This window comes from Giraffa tippelskirchi, chromosome 6 (assembly GCF_054371585.1).
Source record: "Giraffa tippelskirchi isolate mGirTip1 chromosome 6, T2T-mGirTip1v1.2.pri, whole genome shotgun sequence".
Classification (NCBI taxonomy): domain Eukaryota; kingdom Metazoa; phylum Chordata; class Mammalia; order Artiodactyla; family Giraffidae; genus Giraffa; species Giraffa tippelskirchi.
The window spans coordinates 141,471,577-141,489,948 of record NC_137280.1 but is presented as its reverse complement, the minus strand read 5'-3'; the positions used below and the strand labels follow the sequence as shown (position 1 = coordinate 141,489,948).

General features: G+C 32.7%; 2 protein-coding genes across 6 annotated transcripts in view; one reads left to right on the top strand and one right to left on the bottom strand.

Moving 5' to 3' along the window:
- LSM11 (LSM11, U7 small nuclear RNA associated) overlaps positions 1–18,372 on the bottom strand; it is a 110,327-nt gene that overhangs the window by 28,519 nt on the left and 63,436 nt on the right. The window lies entirely within an intron of this gene.
- The window catches only part of CLINT1 (clathrin interactor 1), a 58,174-nt gene that overhangs the window by 32,552 nt on the left and 7,250 nt on the right, over positions 1–18,372 (top strand). For all 4 annotated transcript variants that reach the window (XM_081500521.1, XM_081500519.1, XM_081500520.1 and 1 more), the window contains exons 5-9: positions 714–878; positions 3,954–4,131; positions 7,664–7,910; positions 10,038–10,107; positions 17,005–17,079. In XM_081500521.1, coding sequence (XP_081356647.1) covers positions 714–878; positions 3,954–4,131; positions 7,664–7,910; positions 10,038–10,107; positions 17,005–17,079 — 735 coding nt within the window. The remainder of the gene's footprint in view (positions 1–713; positions 879–3,953; positions 4,132–7,663; positions 7,911–10,037; positions 10,108–17,004; positions 17,080–18,372) is intronic.

Sequence of the window (18,372 nt, the reverse complement as noted above, 5' to 3'; positions counted from 1 at the left end):
ATTAAAATATGCACTGGAGACTGGTCCCCTGTGGTGTCCATAAAGGAATAGCTTTAATCATATGGGAAGAAAAGGTTAGAGCTCCAAAACACACACATCTGTTTGAAGCTGGGGTTTTTTTCCTCCCACCAAATAATATTTACTGTGCAAAGGCAGCAAGGCCAGAGTGTGTTTTGAATGTGAAAGAGGATACAGAATGAACCACATTTCGTTTTGTAGTTTCCCCAGTTGAAAGCACTTTAAAATTTCAGTTTTTCAGCTATACTAAATTTTGGTAATTAGTGTTTCCAAGCTTGTATTGGGAAGAGGAAGACATTTAGGTGCTTTTCAGTCATTAAAATGTAGATTTTGTTTTGTTAAAATACTATAGAAAGAGAAAATAACATTTTTGGATATTAGTCCATTTTTGTATGGTTATTGTTAGTAATCCTTTTTAGTGGATCTTTAATTGATATTGCATAACACCATTATCTGTGGTCCTTTTTAGTTCATTTCTGCAAGCTCTTATAAATAGCCAGAATTGCATCTCAAGACTTAGGATTTGATGAGGAAATGACAAATTCAGTAACACAGTTTGCCTCTTTTTATTAATTTAAAAATATTGAAGGTGGTTTCTTACATTGAAATTTTCATGTCTTTGTGTGTGTGTTAAAAGGTTTAATACATATTAACTGAATTCTTAAGGTTTTGTTTCTCCCTTACCATCCTCACAGATGAGCATGGCAAGGATCAAGGTATAAATATTCGCCAGAAGGTGAAAGAATTGGTTGAATTTGCCCAGGATGATGACAGGCTTCGTGAAGAGCGAAAGAAAGCCAAGAAGAACAAAGACAAATATGTTGGGGTTTCCTCAGACAGTGTTGGAGGATTCAGATACAGTGAGTATCAAAGACAGATTAGCACCTGAACATCAGTTTAGCTTCTTGGGTATATTTTAAGAATCACAGAAGACAAAAATGCTATTTTGAATATATATGATACTAAGACATATGTACTACTCATTTTGGTTCCTTTGGATCCTGTGAATCTATATAATTTTACTTTTGTGGTTCAAGAATATGATTTTAATCATTAAGCATTATTGAATGACCAAACTGAGTTGACATACAAAGAATAAAATAGATATATGTCCTTTCCTCTTGGAGTTCCCATTCTAAGAAGAAAAGGATTCCTCTAACTGAACCATTTAGAGCATTAAAAAAAAGTTTGATCAGGAGATTGATCCTGCTAATTTGAAACCAGTTTAGTTATATTTTTGGCTAAAAATAGAGCTGCAAGTTAGTCCATCCTTAATTCCCTCCCTTAATTAAGCACTGTGTTAATTTGATGTAGAAAAAGATAACAATACCATCAATTTTTCATCTAGGCCTGTCACATATATGTTCTTAATATATATAAGGACAGCTAGAACATTCATCTCTCATGTTTATTTTTAATGTATAATATAGTTTTCCTAAAATAGGTCACTAGGTAGGTGCTTGAAACAGATACAGAAAGTAAGAATTCTGTTTCACAGTATGTTCCTTTGGACTCGTTCTGTCTTCTGTGAATGCTGACAGTCCCTTGCCATTTTTTGTATACATAGACAGGCCAATGCTTTGTATACTTAGCAGCTGCATATTGGAACTCTCTCTTTTTTTTTTTTAAATTAGTTTATTTTCTATTTTTTAACTTTACAATATTGTATTTGTTTTGCCATACATTGACATGAATCCACCTGGAACTCTCTAACCACCTGCAACCATAGCTAAGTTTTTTATATTTGAATTTCACTGAGATCTCGTAATTCTTCATTGTAAACATGTAAAAATCTTCTATTTCCTACTTTGTGAGTATCTATAAAATATCTTCGCTCTTTTGCTCCTCTGCTTTCTTGCCATTAAAGAAAAAGTACTGCACTTAATAGGCTAATGTTTCTAATGGCAGAAAAATTCCTTTTATGTCTTATATCACATACAAGTCAGTTCTTGAATTGGCAAAAATGTTTCTCTTAAATAAATCATATAAATATGTTTTGGAGTTCTTGTTTAGGGAAGCAAGTCTTTTAATTTTTTACCTACATGTTCAATAGATACTCTATTCTTTAGATTTTTCAAGGTAGCTTTAGCAGATCAATGTGGTTTTTAGCAGAAATGGCTATTTGCCACTCATTTCCTCATTCTACTTGCTAGTAGTCCTTTTTTAAGTCAGCGCAATATATAATTAGATGCATTTAGACAATTGAATAAGTTTTTAGACTTCAGAGTGAACTAATTACAGCATTTGCATTAGAGATAGAATTCAGTGTCCTGTGTATCTGCATTGGCTTCTTTTATACGTTGTTTTTAATGCTATATGTATTATTCAGAGACTTAAGTAGTCAACTTTAACTATTTTATATGGTTTTCATTTTGACATTAGAAAATGTCTTGCCAATATGTAGTCTCTTTGACACTTGCTTAATATGATGCTCACCATGCTAATCAGTTTAGTTTTCATGTGCTTTTTTCCATTTTTTCCTATAAACTTGTTTTTTTCAAAGCCTAGTTCATCACATTGTTACTGAAGTGTACATATACACTGTTGGAAAGCGACTTGCTTTTTTAATACCATCCTGGCTTAAATTTTGTTTAGAAAACATTTTGTCATGTTCTCTTTAAGTTGGTGATCACTTTCAGATTTAGTAGACATATTTTTAAATCCTCAAACTCTTACAGAAAATTTTGCTCTGTAGTTTTACTTGGTAATTCAACAAAATAGTTTTGTTCAATCTCCAGTGGGCATGTATGCCATCCGAACTTGTTAACCAACTTTTAAAATAAAAGCTCAGTTATCCACCTTTTGATTATTTTGCTGTTTCTCATTGGTCTTTCCTTTTTCTCTGCACCCTGCCTTAGTTTTCAGTCTTTTCTTTTTAACCTCACGTGATTTCTCTAGCATTTTACTCTTGGCTCTTCAGTTTGGTCATGGAAATGGAAAAGGTTCCATTTGGTGCCTACAATTCCTCTCTCTTCTCTAGGCCCTCAAGGACAAGGACTAAAACAGATTTGGGGGCTTTTTTCCACTGCCAATGATCTACTGACTCAATTCACAAATTCACACAGAGGCTCCCTAGGTTTTGCCAGTCCCAGCATATGTTTGGACTTGATGTTTGAATAGATCATCACTGTTCTGAACCGCTTGAGCATATTTCATCATTCTAGTCTGTATAGTTTTTGGTAGTTAGAATAGTCTTTTCTTTTTAAAATACTTGAAAGGTGCTTTCCCAGGCGATGAAATACATTTATTTTTCTAGTTTGATAGTAAAGAATGACAGTTATGAGTCTTTACACTATATTGCGATATGTAGCATTCAGAATAGTGTTTCCTATAGTTTGTGTCTTTTAAGAGATTGTTGCTCTCCGGATACTTTTCTAATAATTGAAAAACCATTAAGAGATGAGAATGATATATAATGCAATAAACAACTTCTGTAAAAATAAAAAGATTTCAGGACTTCCCAGGCAGTCCAGTGGTTAAGACTCTGCACTTCCATTGCAGGAGTGCGGGTTCCATCCCTGGTCAGGGAACTAAGATCCCACATGCCTCATGGCCAAAACAAACAGAAAAACCCACAAAACCACATAAAAACAAAAAGGTTTCCATTTCTCTTTTGCTTATACAGCCTCTGTTGATTTTTGTGTTTTCTTCTACTCCTTTCAGCAGCCCTTAAAAACTTCCCAATATGCTGTGCTTTGCATTAAGGTTGTGTAAGTTTTCATAAACAAAAGCTTTTGAATCTGCATTCCTGCCACTTAATGACTGGCACTACATGCTGTGCCTTGCTGTAATTGTGTTGATTCAGCACTGTGGGAGCTTTCTGTTTTCCTTTGAAAACTATTTTATTGTGAGGAAAAACTTCAGAAATAAGGACTATAGACCCCTTTTGAATTTAATGTCCTTAGAATCACTTCTCTTTTTAATGCTTTATATAGGTGAAAGGTACGATCCTGAGCCCAAATCAAAATGGGATGAGGAGTGGGATAAAAACAAGAGTGCTTTTCCATTCAGTGATAAATTAGGTGAACTGAGTGATAAAATTGGAAGCACAATTGATGACACCATCAGCAAGTTCCGGAGGAAAGATAGAGAAGACTCTCCAGAAAGATGCAGGTATTAACACTTTGTCTCCTGGCTCTCTTGGAAAGGGTTCTAAATTTATGCAGTTGGGTCTTGGGTTTTTTTGTTTGAGTGTTGGCATTATCTGAAATTCAGCTGTTGTTGTTTATTAAATGGATTTTATTTTTTTGAGCATTTTTAGTTCCATAGAAAAATTGTGCCTAAAGTACAGGGAGCTGCCACACAATCTCACCTCTCTGAGTACAAACATGTGCTCACACACACACACACACTTTCTCCTGTTACTAACATCTTGCATTCGTGTGTACATTTATTAACAATTGATAACCAGTATTGTTAACTAAACTCTTTTCAGTTTGCATTAGGGTTCACTGTGTTGTACAGTTGACAAATGCACAGAATCCACCGTTATAGAACCACACAGAGTAGTTTCACTCCCCTAAAAGTGCCTTGTGTGAAAATACACAATAGTTTGTCAACTGTTGTCCTTGCACAGGGACATACTAGTCTAGTTCCCCAACCAAGGATTAAACCCAGGCCATGGCAGTGAAAGTGCCGAATCCCAACCACTGGACGACCAGGCAGTTCCTAGGGCATACAAATTTTCTCTGTATTGTTCCAGTTTTCGTATATGCTGATTTATGCATATATTGTATATGTGTGTGTATATGTATACACACATACATACATACATATATATACACAGTGTAGCTGTTTATAAGATGCTAGATCAGACATTGTTTGCACTTAGTGTTGGCACATTTTCCTTGTCTGTGTCCATTTATTTCTAAATTTGATCACATTTCCTATATGTTTTTATTCAGGCTATTTAATTGGATTTTTTTTTTTCCAGTAAGAACTTTGATGGTTTATTTTGTACTTGGGCATCTGATGATCCAGGGACCTAAGGTATTGCTGAGGGATAATGAAGTTTAGTATTATATTAGATTTAAACAGAAGTTAAGGGGTTTGAAATTTCTTTCTGTGACATTTCATTTAGATTCTGTGTCACTGTATACCAGAAAAAAAATCCAGATTTTTCAGCTAAAATATTTTCAGGTATCACCTATATTTTTATAGATTTTATTTTCTGATGGTGGAGTATTTGTATTTAGTTTCATATAGAATAGTACTTGGAACTTTCTAGCATTCACTTTTTGTTCTTACCTATCAGTATAGCTATTAATTATTCTTTCTGCCTGTTAAGAGGGTAATATATATAGCATTTAACTTGCAAAGCAAGTTTTATAAGATCTTTGTCATTTGTGTCTCACCGTATTGCTAGTAGGTAGTCTAGAGCAAGGATTTTACCCTTATGTTTTGGAAGTAAAACCTGAGGCCCAATCAGTCTATGTGGAAGTTGCCTATAGTTAACACAGAGATGCAACCACAACTTCAAGTGAGTTCATTTAACTTAAGTACCATCTCTTTTTCTCTTATTAAAATAACTCTTTGACAGTTCAGATTAGGGGTCATTAAAAAGGAATTAAAATACAATTTTGTAACTATTAAGATTCATCTATGGAATTCCTGTCTATTTATGGAATATGGTCTTTGAAGAACCAGAATTTACTTTTAATAGTTTGAATATATTTTACTACTAGATTTCTAGCTCTCTTATACTGAAAATATATGCATACAGTAATAATAAATAATTGAACTTTGGAAAATGATGCCTACTTCAAATACTCTGGGGTATTTTTCCCTCGTTAGTGTTTTTGTGGCCTTAGCATTTATGTTTTTGGTTTGATTTAGAAAACATAATGGCCACATATTCTCTTGCTATATCCTAAAGAAGTATGGGAATCAGGTAGGTAGGCTGGTTAGAGATCTAACTATGTACATTCTCGTTCTGTTACTTTCTCTTTGCCCTTCACACTCAATTTTTTTTTTTGTTTGCTTTGTCTTCCTCTTTTTTTTCTTTCTGTTTCTCCCTTGATTTTTTTTTTTTCCCTACATTTGCCTCTAAGACAGGATCTGTTAGAGTTCCTAGATCTTTTATATAGAGTATTCAGGTTTAAAAGAGTGAAAATTCAGTGTGTGTTGTTTGTTTTAGTAACTACAGAGCACACTAGGGACTTTATATCTTGGAGTATTTGTGAGAGAAGAATGGATTTTTAGACAAAGTTGCATGGGACCTCTTTGGCATGTTATCAGAATTTCACACTTTTAGTTCATCATTAGATTTAGAAATTCTTGAACACTGATCGTATATGAAGCTTCCATTTCATTGTGTGCTAGTCAGGTTTCTGTTCTCACCTTGTAAAGAAGTTATCTTGCACTGGAAGCAAATTGAACATGAGAAAGGTAAGAAATTTCAGTTTTAGATACAGGACTGATGATGGGAATCTTCAGGTCATTTGTTGCTGAGAAGTTAGTGACAAGGGCTTTTGAATACTTAATCAGAACTAGTAGATTCCTTAAAATGCTTTTAGATAAAAATACATTTAACCCCTTTACTCAGTGTGGGAAGTCATTGTTCTTGATTCTTGATTTATACAAGCTCTAAATTGATTTATATTTAAGTAGAAATTGCTTTAGTCTTAGTTAATTTGCATCAGTAATAATACTCATAGTTTTAAGGAGAATTTTAAGTATTTTATTTCAGAATATTTGTAATTTAAACCACCTACTCTAAAATTAAGAAATAAAGGTAATGGAACATATTTCAGATAATTTCTCTCTCTCTCTTACTTGCACCAGAAAAAAAACCCTCAATGCATCATTACTGGAGAATACATTATTGCTGACATTTTTAATTTGTGGCATATGAAATATGCAGTTTTTTACTCATTCTATATTTTTATTTTTTTACTTTCACACTGTTAAGGAAAAGAAGTTTTTTTTTAAATGTGCCCGAAAAAGAATTATTTCAAAACATTTTAAATACATTTAAATTTTCTGTAGAACAGTTTTCATAGTTTTGTAAAAGTTTGATCTCCTAATTCTATATATAGTAAAATAGAGCACAGTTGTTGTCAAGTGCATTATCTACTTTTTCTGCATTTACAGATGAGAGTTTAATCATTTGAGTTCAGATAGGATGATATTTAGAAGATATCCATTGAAATTATAGTATTTTATTATGTATTTGCTTAGTATATGGGAGTCACTGACAGAATTATGTTATATAAATGAAGCTGTAGTTGTTGCACAAAATCCATTTCAAGAAAATGTAACTTGCAGTTGTTTGAGCTCCCAGGGTCTCATTAGTTGATTCTGATATGATAATCTATTTTATTTTTTAATTAAACTTTAAATCTATAATAAATAAGCACCTGAATTATTTCAGGCTTTTTTATTTGTACACATTTATGTAAATGCTTTTTTGTAGCAGTGTTTTAGTCTTACCTGGGGAATTTGATGGGTTCCCACTTCCCCTCCCCAGTGCACACAAATCCTATTCAGATAGCTAAGATAACATTCTCTTGATCACTGTCAAATAAGTCAAAGTACAGAATTTTGGAGTGACTGCATTTGAAATTCTTTAGCTCAAATCACTGAAGGCTCCATTTTAAAATAATCCCTTGTCTTATTATTTTCCTTCATTTTTAATATCTTTTAGTGACAGTGATGAGGAAAAGAAAGCAAGAAGAGGCAGATCTCCCAAAGGTGAATTCAAAGATGAAGAGGAGACTGTGACGACAAAGCATATTCATATCACACAAGCCACAGAGACCACCACCACAAGACACAAACGCACAGCAAATCCTTCCAAAACCATTGATCTTGGAGCAGCAGCACATTACACGGGGGACAAAGCAAGTCCAGATCAGAATGCTTCAACTCATACACCTCAGTCTTCACTTAAGGTGGGAATGGCACAGGTTTACACATTATACAAAATTTTATTCTTAAAAAATTACTTTTAGATTTATTGCATTAGTAGTCTCAGGCATTTTTAGGTAATCTTATTAATTATAGATCATCTGGCATATATTAGTCATTAATAATAAGAAATCTCTTTGGAGGAAGAAACCTGTCCAGTTGCTGAATGATTATCTATGCACTTTTTGTGAAAATAGTAATGACACTCTTGGTTCATTTGGGAAAAGTTGTGAATCAGAATGTAGTGCCTCTGTTTCCTACTAGACACTACCACTGGTAACAAGTGCCAGATTCATTAAGGAAAACATGGTAGTGTTTGGAAGTTGTAAGAAATGACAGTGTTTATATATGACAAGTTGATATATGGGGAAATGGTCTTGTTTAATACAGGGATGGTGCCTGTGATGGGAGGTTAATTTGCCTTGTGGTCAGTATTGATCAGTAGCAGCATTATTTCATGTACCGTCATCATTTTTTTTTCCCACTAAAGAAATCAAATCCACTTGCCAGATACCTGACTGCAAGCTAGTCTTTTGGGCAGAAACCTGCCAAAGAGGGAGGTTTACCCCCAAAGGCTAAATAGTTATTTTGTTACTGTACTCCTACTAGTGTTCTCCCAGTTTGTATCCTCTCATCAAATGTAGCCTACGGAAAATATTTTGCTAATGTATTCTATGAATTGCAGGTGACTCTAAAAATAAAGATACTCCTACTTAGTGGTAAGAACTGTGTCAGCTTTTCCCAAATATTTTCTGGTGTTTCACTCATATTTTCCTCTTTACAGTTTTGATGAAAACCTCAAAATTATAACTCAACTTTAGTTGTAGTTAAAAGGGGGAAATGGCGCTGTTATTTCTTTGTGGTCTTAGCTTTCCCCTGCTATGGATACAGTTAGTTTGCTGATAACTTGCTAAGATTTGGTAGTCATAATTAAAACCCAAATACAAGATGGTTATTTTATGGAGAATTCATTTAAGGTTGCATGAGGAAGATCATTCAACCTGTATATATATTTTTAAACAATAAACTGAAACTGTTTCATCTTAAAGGATTTTAAATATCAGTTTCTAGTACAGCCTGACTGTATGTCACACCAAAAATATTTTATATTTGTATAAGCTTTTTGACTTTCTTTTACTGCCAGATGTCTTGAACTCTAAAGTTCTTAAAAACTTACTCAACTGCTTCAAATATCTTTCAATCTCAAGGCCTTTTTGAACCACAGTATACAGTGTTTTAATCTTCAAACCTCAAATTAACATGCCTACTTATTTACAGTGTTTCCCTGTTGCTAGCACTTTTGTTCTAATTTAGTGTGTTTGTATTAAACATATTGGACCTATGTATTAGAGTGCTTAGGACTATGGAGAAGAGAGAATTCAATTACAACTCTAGCCCCCACAGTTTAGTTTGGAAACTAAATATAAAACATATGCGAAGGTATATCAAACCAATATAGAATTATACTAACAAATATGATACACAAACAGTGTTGCTAAACTTCACAGAATCGTAAAACTTTAGAGCTGGATAGGATCTTGCCCTCCAATCCAGTAGATCTCAGACCTTCTTACACATTGAAATTACCAAGGGAACTTTGTAAGACTTTACAGACTCCACCCGGGGCAATTATGATTCAGCATATTGTGATGAAGCTAGGCGCATATATACATATATATATGTATATGTGTGTGTGTATATATATAATATATATATGTATATATATATAATGTGTGTGTATATATATATAATATATGTGTGTGTATATGCTTCTCAAATGATTCTGCGTTAATATTTGAGTGAAAGACAGTAAGAAAAGAATTGAGAAAGTAACCCAGGAGTAGTGGACATGCCAAACTCATCTGATTTCCGAAAAGAAAAGAGTTGGGGAAAAGAGTGTGGATAAGCTAGGAATAGAATTACTTAAAAATATCTCTTTAAAGGGATTCAAGTTCACTTTTCTTTTTTCAGAAAAGGAAATCTATCTTTATTCAGATAATTACAGGTTTTTGTGTCTAAGTTGAGAATTAGAGATGAGTAGAGCAGATTTTCTTTTTTTTTAATAGTAGAAATTTGTTTCCTAAGCTTATTAGTTCTGTGTGTGTTTCCAGACTTCAGTGCCTAGCAGCAAGTCATCTGGTGACCTTGTCGATCTGTTTGACGGCACCAGCCAATCAACAGGTAAGCTTCGACATTGGCTTTTTCTTGGTTTCAGAGTCATTTTTTTTAATGGCAAATAAGAGATGGAATGAAAATTTTAAAACAATTTTTCTTACAGTAGATTTACTTTTAAAGTGAAATTAATGAGCCGTAAGCATTATTTAGGAGGAAATGTTTAATTGCCTAAAATAAGGAAAACGAGTACTTAAGTATTTGATAATTCAGTAATTTCTCAGTTTCCTTAGAACTGAGTATTTGGGGTCCCTTTGCTTTCTCTATAAGTGAAATATACTGCTCTTCCCATTTCACTGTCTTTTCATATTCTCAAATTAGCCATGCCTAGAGTTCATTTACACTTTTCATTCATTTATTCAGTAAACATTTATTGAACCAGACACTGGCCTGGGTGCTTGAGGTATTAATATAATGCTTAGTAAAGAGTCACAAATAGTTACAGACATACAGAGGAAAGGGGCATTCTGTGAAAGTGTGTAACTATCTACCTTACATATTTTAAGAGGGCTATATCAAAAGAATAATAGTCCATTCACTATGATTTTCTCACAGAGAAGTTCAATGATTTCTTCAATTTGATTTCTAATATGTGGTAGTTTTTTTTTGTTGTTGTTAATCCCCTATAAGTTGTTTTCAAGAAAATTGGTATTTTAGGGTTGCATTTGAGGATTGTGGAGTCATAATAAACTACTATAAGTCAAAGTAGCTTAATAAATAAAACTTTGTTTAAAGTTCATTTCACATTAAAATATAACTGGCAAGATAGGCATAGAAATAATGTCAAAGTAAATCTGTTGTTTCTAGTTGTGTGTAATGATTTTTCAAAACTTAATTATTTTAAAATTTACATTAGAGTTTAAGTGGACGTTTATGATGAAAATTACTTCTCGCTGATAGTACATGTGATTAATTTATTTTAATAATTTATAGTGGGATTATTTTCTCCCCCTCCTTACCTACTACCACAAAATTAATTCTTAGATTGGGTGTTAACTTACTAGGGTGTCTGGTTCAAACCAATTTCTGAGAGTCTTCAATTCCCAGTCTCTCTTTTTCTGTAACTATAACTGTTCCTAAAATTATTCTTTAAACTCTATTGAACTGTCATGCCCAAAGTTACAAACAACCGCATTAGCTGTTTAACATTTATGTGCTGTCTTTTTGTATGCTGAAGATTTTAACTGTATTATTAACTGGTAGTTAGCATGTAATCATATAATAGAGATTTTAGTGTCACAGAATATCAACTATTTTGGGCTTCCTGGTATGAAATATTTAAGAGCCCCTTTCATGCATCTGTGGAAAGTTTTAATGGAGCAATCAGAGAAGAATTAACTAGGAAGGTCAGATGAGTGAATCTAACTTTTCCTTGGTGTTATCAGGATTGCTTTGAACAGAGAGAATTACTAAATACCAACATGCTTCCTTTGCTTGGCAAGAAACCTTTGAGTGGTTTTTCTTTTCCAGTGCAAACAGTAGATTGCCTAATTAAACAGAAGTAGCAGCAGCAGTTAATATTAATACAGTAATTGAGACAAAGTCTGAATGAAATCTGAAATATTTCTTGTCTTAATTTTTTATTTTAATATTTTCTAAAAACCATCTGATAGTGGGTTGACAACCTAATTATTTTTTAAAGTTCTCTCCTATTTGAAACAGTTTGTTTAACCAGTTTGTGCAGGACCCCCTCCAATCAGTAAGATGAATTTCATTATCATGAATTTCTATTTAAATATTTTTAGTAATAATACATTTTAAATTGAATTCAACAGTGGGAAAAAAAATGTATTTTAAATCTGTAGCACCTATATGTGAGAAAGTCTTAAAGAATCTACCATACTAGCATTGCTGTTTGGTATACTATTTGGGTGTCATTTACCAGATGTGCCTGTGTTTATAATGGCACCATCGTGCAAGTAATATGGGCCTGAACTGTAAACCTAAGCAGATATGACTTCTGTACCACTCACCAGAAAAATGTCTCCTTGGAGAAAATGGATTTTCTTTTTTTATATGTTGTTACATCCTTCTTGTTAGCATCTTTAGAAGTATATGTGGTAAAATCATTGTGGAATATCAACCAAGTTTAAAAATACACATATGAAACCCATTTATCAAGATTTATTTGAGACTGTCTTCATAAATATCTCACTCTAGTGATGTTCTTTTAAGATCTGTACTCAAATGATATTTTGGTGACTTTTATGTACAGTATCTTTACTGTATTTAGAAAATAAGCCAGTGACAAATATAATGCCAAGAATCATTCTGTTTCATTTTTTAGTATATCTTGTCCTAAAAGTTTACATTGTCTCTTTTGTCCCTTTTGTAATTAATGAATTTAGGTCTTGATTAACATACTACTCTGTAAGTTATTTCTAGTACAGTTAATGAGGTTGAAGAGAAAATAGAAAGACTTTACAAGACTTGGCAATATGTTTTGAATTTAAGTTAAAAAATATATAAGATTAACATATATCAAATCCAAAATCTTCACTATATATACATTTGAACCTGTTGCCCTGTATCCAGTTAGTTAGTTGAGGATATTTACATGGATATGAACTGCCTTGTTACAGCCAAGTTACTGGTTGTTACAAACCAATTTATATATTAGAATTTTCATGGCAGTTGTCTCTACTTGAAGCCAAGTTTACTAAAAATAAAATGTTTTACCATATTCTGTTTTCACTAATTAAAAGTAATGTATGCTCATTTTAGAAATTTTTTTTTTAATTTTTTTTTTTTTTTTTTTTTACAATATTGTAGTAGTTTTTGCCATACATTGACATGAATCAGCCATGGGTTTACATGTGTTCCCCTTCCTGGACCCCCCTCCCACATTCTTTCCCATCCCATCCCTCTGGGTCATCCCATTGCCCCAGTCCTGAGCATTTGTCTCATGCATCGAACATGGTATGGTGTTCTGTTTCACATATGATAATATACATGTTTCAATGCTATTGTCCCAGAACGTCCCACTCTCACCGTCTCCCTCAGAGTCCATAAGACTGTTCTATGCATCTGTGTCTCTTATTCTGTCTCGCATATAGGGTTATCGTTACCATCTATCAAATTCCATATATATGCATTAGTATACTGTATTGGTGTTTTTCTTTCTGGCTTACTTCACTCTGTATAATGGGCTCCAGTTTCATCCATCTCAATAGAACTTTTATGGAAAAAAGTGATTCACTGCAACTGAGATAAAGTTAACTGTTAATAATTGGGGTGAATATTCTTATTTTATATTTTCTATATAATCAGTATATTTAAGCATTATCTTTCAAATCTTTTTCAGGCTTCTAGATAAAGATTTTTATTATTATTACATTTTTTGTAACTCCTTTTTCACTTAAAATCTCATGACCATTCCTTAATGATAGTTGATATTTGTAGACCTTTAATTGCTTTATAATCTTAACATTATCTAAATATGCTGTAATTTACTTGACTGGTCAGCTTCTTATTTTTTGGATATTAGGTTTTGTTTCCAAACTTTTCTCTGTTATAAAAGTAGTGAAATAGTATCTTTGAAAATACTGTATTTTGGTAAGGAGGAAAAGATTTCATTTTATTTTGCATGTGTTTGATGACTGAGTTTGAAACTCTTCATGTTTTATATGCCAGTTGTAACTTGTCTATTCATTTCCTTTGTCCTATTTTTTAAAAAATGGGGTTGTTTATCCTTATTTTTTTGAAAAACTTATTTATATTAGTTCTTCATCATATATTTATTAATTTTTTGCATTTTCATTTTGTATTTATTAGAATTCCTCTTGCAAAAGTTTTCATAGTATAATCTAGATTAAATTCTTTGTTAAAGAAAATGTCCATTTGTAGTTAAAGCACTGACTAGTTCAGCTATGTTTTTCCTGTTCACAGTATTGCTTTGGAAATACATGTTCCCAGCTGGTGACTGTAAATAACCTCCTTGCTGCCCTGAAAAGGCAGATGGAAATGGTTCATTTATAATGACACCTCTCATGTGGGAATCTTGAAGGATAGCTCTTATTGTGAAATTTAGCAGTCTTCCCCATGCAGCAATTTTTGGTAGATTATTCTTATTTAAATTCCCTTAGATGTTATCTAGAAAAATGCTTAAATAAAGAAATTTTGTTAAATTTAAGCATTGGCATGCATAACATCATGCACATAGGTATGGATAGTCCCTTCCCAGAGTGAGAAACTTTTCTAAATGAAATAAGAGATTTTTAATTTCTGAGATAGTTTCCAAAGTTGAGGATCACATTATGTAAAACATAAGTAGAAGCATAATCTGCAGTACTTCAAAAGATGGAGAAAAGTTAAATCCCTTTCAAGGAAAGGTGGCTTCTATTTGTAATGTATTTATATGTGTGTTTCTACTCTTTCCCCTCCAGTGTTCTTAAATTAGTCGTATTTGAAATTAAATTCCCTATAGTATGATTGGAGAAAATAATAATATTTGCTGTAGACACATTATGAACATAGTATAATTTTAGTTTAGGTGTTAGAAGATAGAGCAGTAGAATAACTAAAATAGATTCTCATTTGAAATATTAAATTCAGGATGTGACAAAAATAAAATATGTCACCAGTGTGAAGTTACGATTTCACGTTATTCAGTGCTTTTCTTCACAGCATGAATTTTCTTTGTAGCCTGGACTGGATAAGATTTGAAAATCCCTAACTTATTTGGCATAATAAATTACATATTGATATCTATTCACTGCTTAGGTGAAGAAAATGAAAATAATCCCGTTTCCCTTAATGCTATAATAAAAGATTATCTTTCTGTTACCTAACTGTATACTTGGATCATGTGTGCTTGTTTATATAGTTTAAAAATATAGCTCACTGATCTTTTGTACCCATCATCTTTTGTGTATATTATGACATATGTACCTTGAGAGAGAAATCATTGTGATATTTATCTTTGGATAAAGCAAAAGTAGACATGTGAGCTGTAATTGTTGCTCAGAGTAGAAAACCTCAGCCTTCGTGGAAGTTAGTTCATGGTGAATGGGTATATATGTGAATTTGTGCATCTGGTATGAGGTAAAGAAATGAGGAATTTGTGAGACCTGCTGATAGTTGACTATAGTAAATGTGCATTAAAAAGAAATACCATGTATACATGTATCAGAAACTGATTTGCTCCTTTTATTACTGCTGGCCATTTATTAAGAAGGGGAGATGGTTCTAGTTTAATTAACCCAGTTGAGTGTAGCAGATGGGGCAGAATGTCTTGCAGCGATAAGACAATTCAGAAATGGCACCAGATGTTGGAAGCTGTCCCTGGTGGTGTTTGAGTGCAGCCCAGATGTTCCAGTCCCACCTGGCTAGTTTCTAAGCACTGCAGGCTAAGCAGCTGTGATGTAACCTATATAATGTTCACATAACACTAAAAGCACTATAATTGAACTGCCGCTCTAAATTTCTAAGGTTGTGACTCTTTTAAGAGGTGAAATCTTTAAGGACAAACAAAAAACAAGGACAGCTATTTAAGGTTTTAGATCCTTTGACTATTGCTATTTCCTTGGTAACTGAATTGAGAAATGGAATATAAAATTTAACAATGTTACTGTTCAAATTGTAGATAAAAGTAAATATTCTTACTTATATAGGGTTTACAAGTGAAAATTTGTATGAGAATGTGATGTTATGCAAGCAGAGATTGACCTGCAGCCTTATGATGTGAATCTCACCTCTTTAGAAACACCAGTCTGGAAGTAGCAAAAAGCTACTATTTTTTCAAATATTAAAAATGCAAGTATTTGCAAGTAAATACTAGAAGGAAAAAAGTCCACCTAAATCATTGCATTCATTTTTTTTTCCTATAGTTATTAAAACTGACTTCTATTCAGATCAGCTTCAAGGGTTTTTTTCTTCCTGTTTCCATTTTTTTAAATGTCAAGCTGCAGAAAATGTGTCACATTTTCTTTCTATTTCTTTCTTTTTTTTTTTTTTCTTATTGTACACTGTTTGAGAGAGAATTACAAGCATTATGACATTTTACCCTAAAATACTTGAGCGCATGTCTCCTTACGACAAGGACATTCTCCTTCATAATCATAATATAATGATACTTTGGGAATTTAACATTAAAACAGTATTACTGTATAATAGACCATATTCACATTTCCCTGGTATCTCAATTACATCATTTCATGCATTTCATTTACTTGTCATGTTCCTTTAGGCTTCTTTAATCTGGAGTGGTCCCAGTCTTTTTTGTCTTTTATGATGACATGTTCTGAAAAGTCTGGAGAGTTGTTTTTCAGAATGTCCCTCAGTTTGTATTTGTCTGATTTATTCCTCATGATTGGATTCTGGTTAAATATTTTGGGAAAGAATTTCTACATGGGTGATGATCTCTTTTTTAGTCCCTTTCATTAGAAGGCCTATGAGTACTATTTTTTCCAATTATTAGTGACATTAAGTTTGAGCACCTGACATTGTTTAAGATGGTATCCATCTAATTTCTGCATTGTAAAAATAGCTTCATCCCTTTTTATTTGTAAATAATCTGTAGGGTAATGATTTGAGAATATGTGATTATCTTATTACCCAGAAACATGTTTCCCAGGTTTTAGCATCCATTGAAGATTCTTATAAAGGGCATGATTGACCAGATAAACTGCCTACATTAGGTTTATGAAGTGTAAGTAAGGGATAACTTTAATAACAGTTGTATCAATCAGTAGATAGAGAACTGAGGATGTTAGAGAGTCGGTGATAGCTTAAAGGGAACATGGTGGCATAAAAAGCTAGATCAGCTAACTAGCTTTTATGATAGGTCTTGGGGTCTAATATATTGAGTAATTTTTGAGTACTAATTTTTGAGTATTAGCTTCCTAATAAAACTGCTATCAATTGTGCTGTGGTCCTAACAATTTTTCCCTCATATTTAATTTCTAGGAGGCTCAGCTGATTTATTTGGAGGATTTGCTGACTTTGGCTCAGCTGCTGCATCAGGCAACTTCCCTTCCCAAGGTATGATATGATTTGCCTGGCCAGAAATCTAGAGGCAGTGAAAAGGTTACCAAAACAGCTCTTCCCCCCCTATTCCCTATCTGCTTCTTTTGGCCATTTTTCTACTTGTAGTAGTTGTAATTCCCAATTATCAAAGAATTTATTCAGAAAGGTATTTTATTAGGCTAGTATCCTAAATGTGCCCGATGAATTAATTTCATTGCAAACTCCTCAGGTACACCTAAATAAAATTCTCCTCACTCATAAGTGACTCTTGTTTAGTTTTCTTTGGAGGGAGGGAGTGGGTGAGGGTAGGTGGGTAGGAGTGTGAATAAGTATAAATCTCATCTTAGCAAAAGAAAATATTAATGATTTTCTTGAATGAAATTCAGGGACATTGGAATTGGGCAGACTATTTTGCCAAAATTCATTTCTTTGAAATTTAGGTATCTTAAGAGAATTTTTATGAAAAATAACTGAACTTCATTTTGACACATACTTGAATGTGAGGAAAATAAAACTTCCTCATTCCATGTTAGTTAAATAAGAAATTTTAAAATACCCTAGATTTGTTGTGATCCATTCACGTATTTGTAAAGATCAAATCATTATGTTGTCTATCTGAAACTAACAGAATGTTACATATCAATTAGACTCTCAAATTTTTTTTTTTTTTAATGGCAAAATAGTGCTAACATCTAAGCAAAATACAGACTTAAACATCGTGAACTGAGTGAAGGGCTTGTATTTTTCCCCTTTTTTATTAATATGTTTTATCTTACTGCCTCTGCCATATACTTTAGTATATGAGCCTCTACCTTTCTAAGATTGGGAATAATGCCTCTTGTCATGGTTCTTTATAATGTCTATAAAAATGTGTAGAATGGAGTCTTAAGTTCATTCTTAAGTGTCTCTTAGGTTGTCAAGTGTTAGTTCTAATGTTTGTTTTTTCTATAAAATCTGGTCAGTCTCAAATTTGAGAGATAATATAAAAAACTTACATATAAAAATCATAAACATGAGATGAGGCAAGGAGAAAATATTTAACTTAATTAGTCTTGTTTTAAGTAGAGTTGTATGTCCCCATTATTAATTGGATTAAAATTTATATTTAGTAACAGCTAGTTTAGGTTTGTGAGGATTTAGGAAGAAAGTTGCATAGTTTTTAATGTGAGTTGGGTTATTTGGACAACTTGTATAAATTCCAAGTACCTCCCAGAAATTAGCATTGTGGAGTAATGAAATGCTTCATTTTAAAAATGTGACTATGACTTATAAGCGTTAATACCTTACATTAGGCAAATCAAAGTGGAA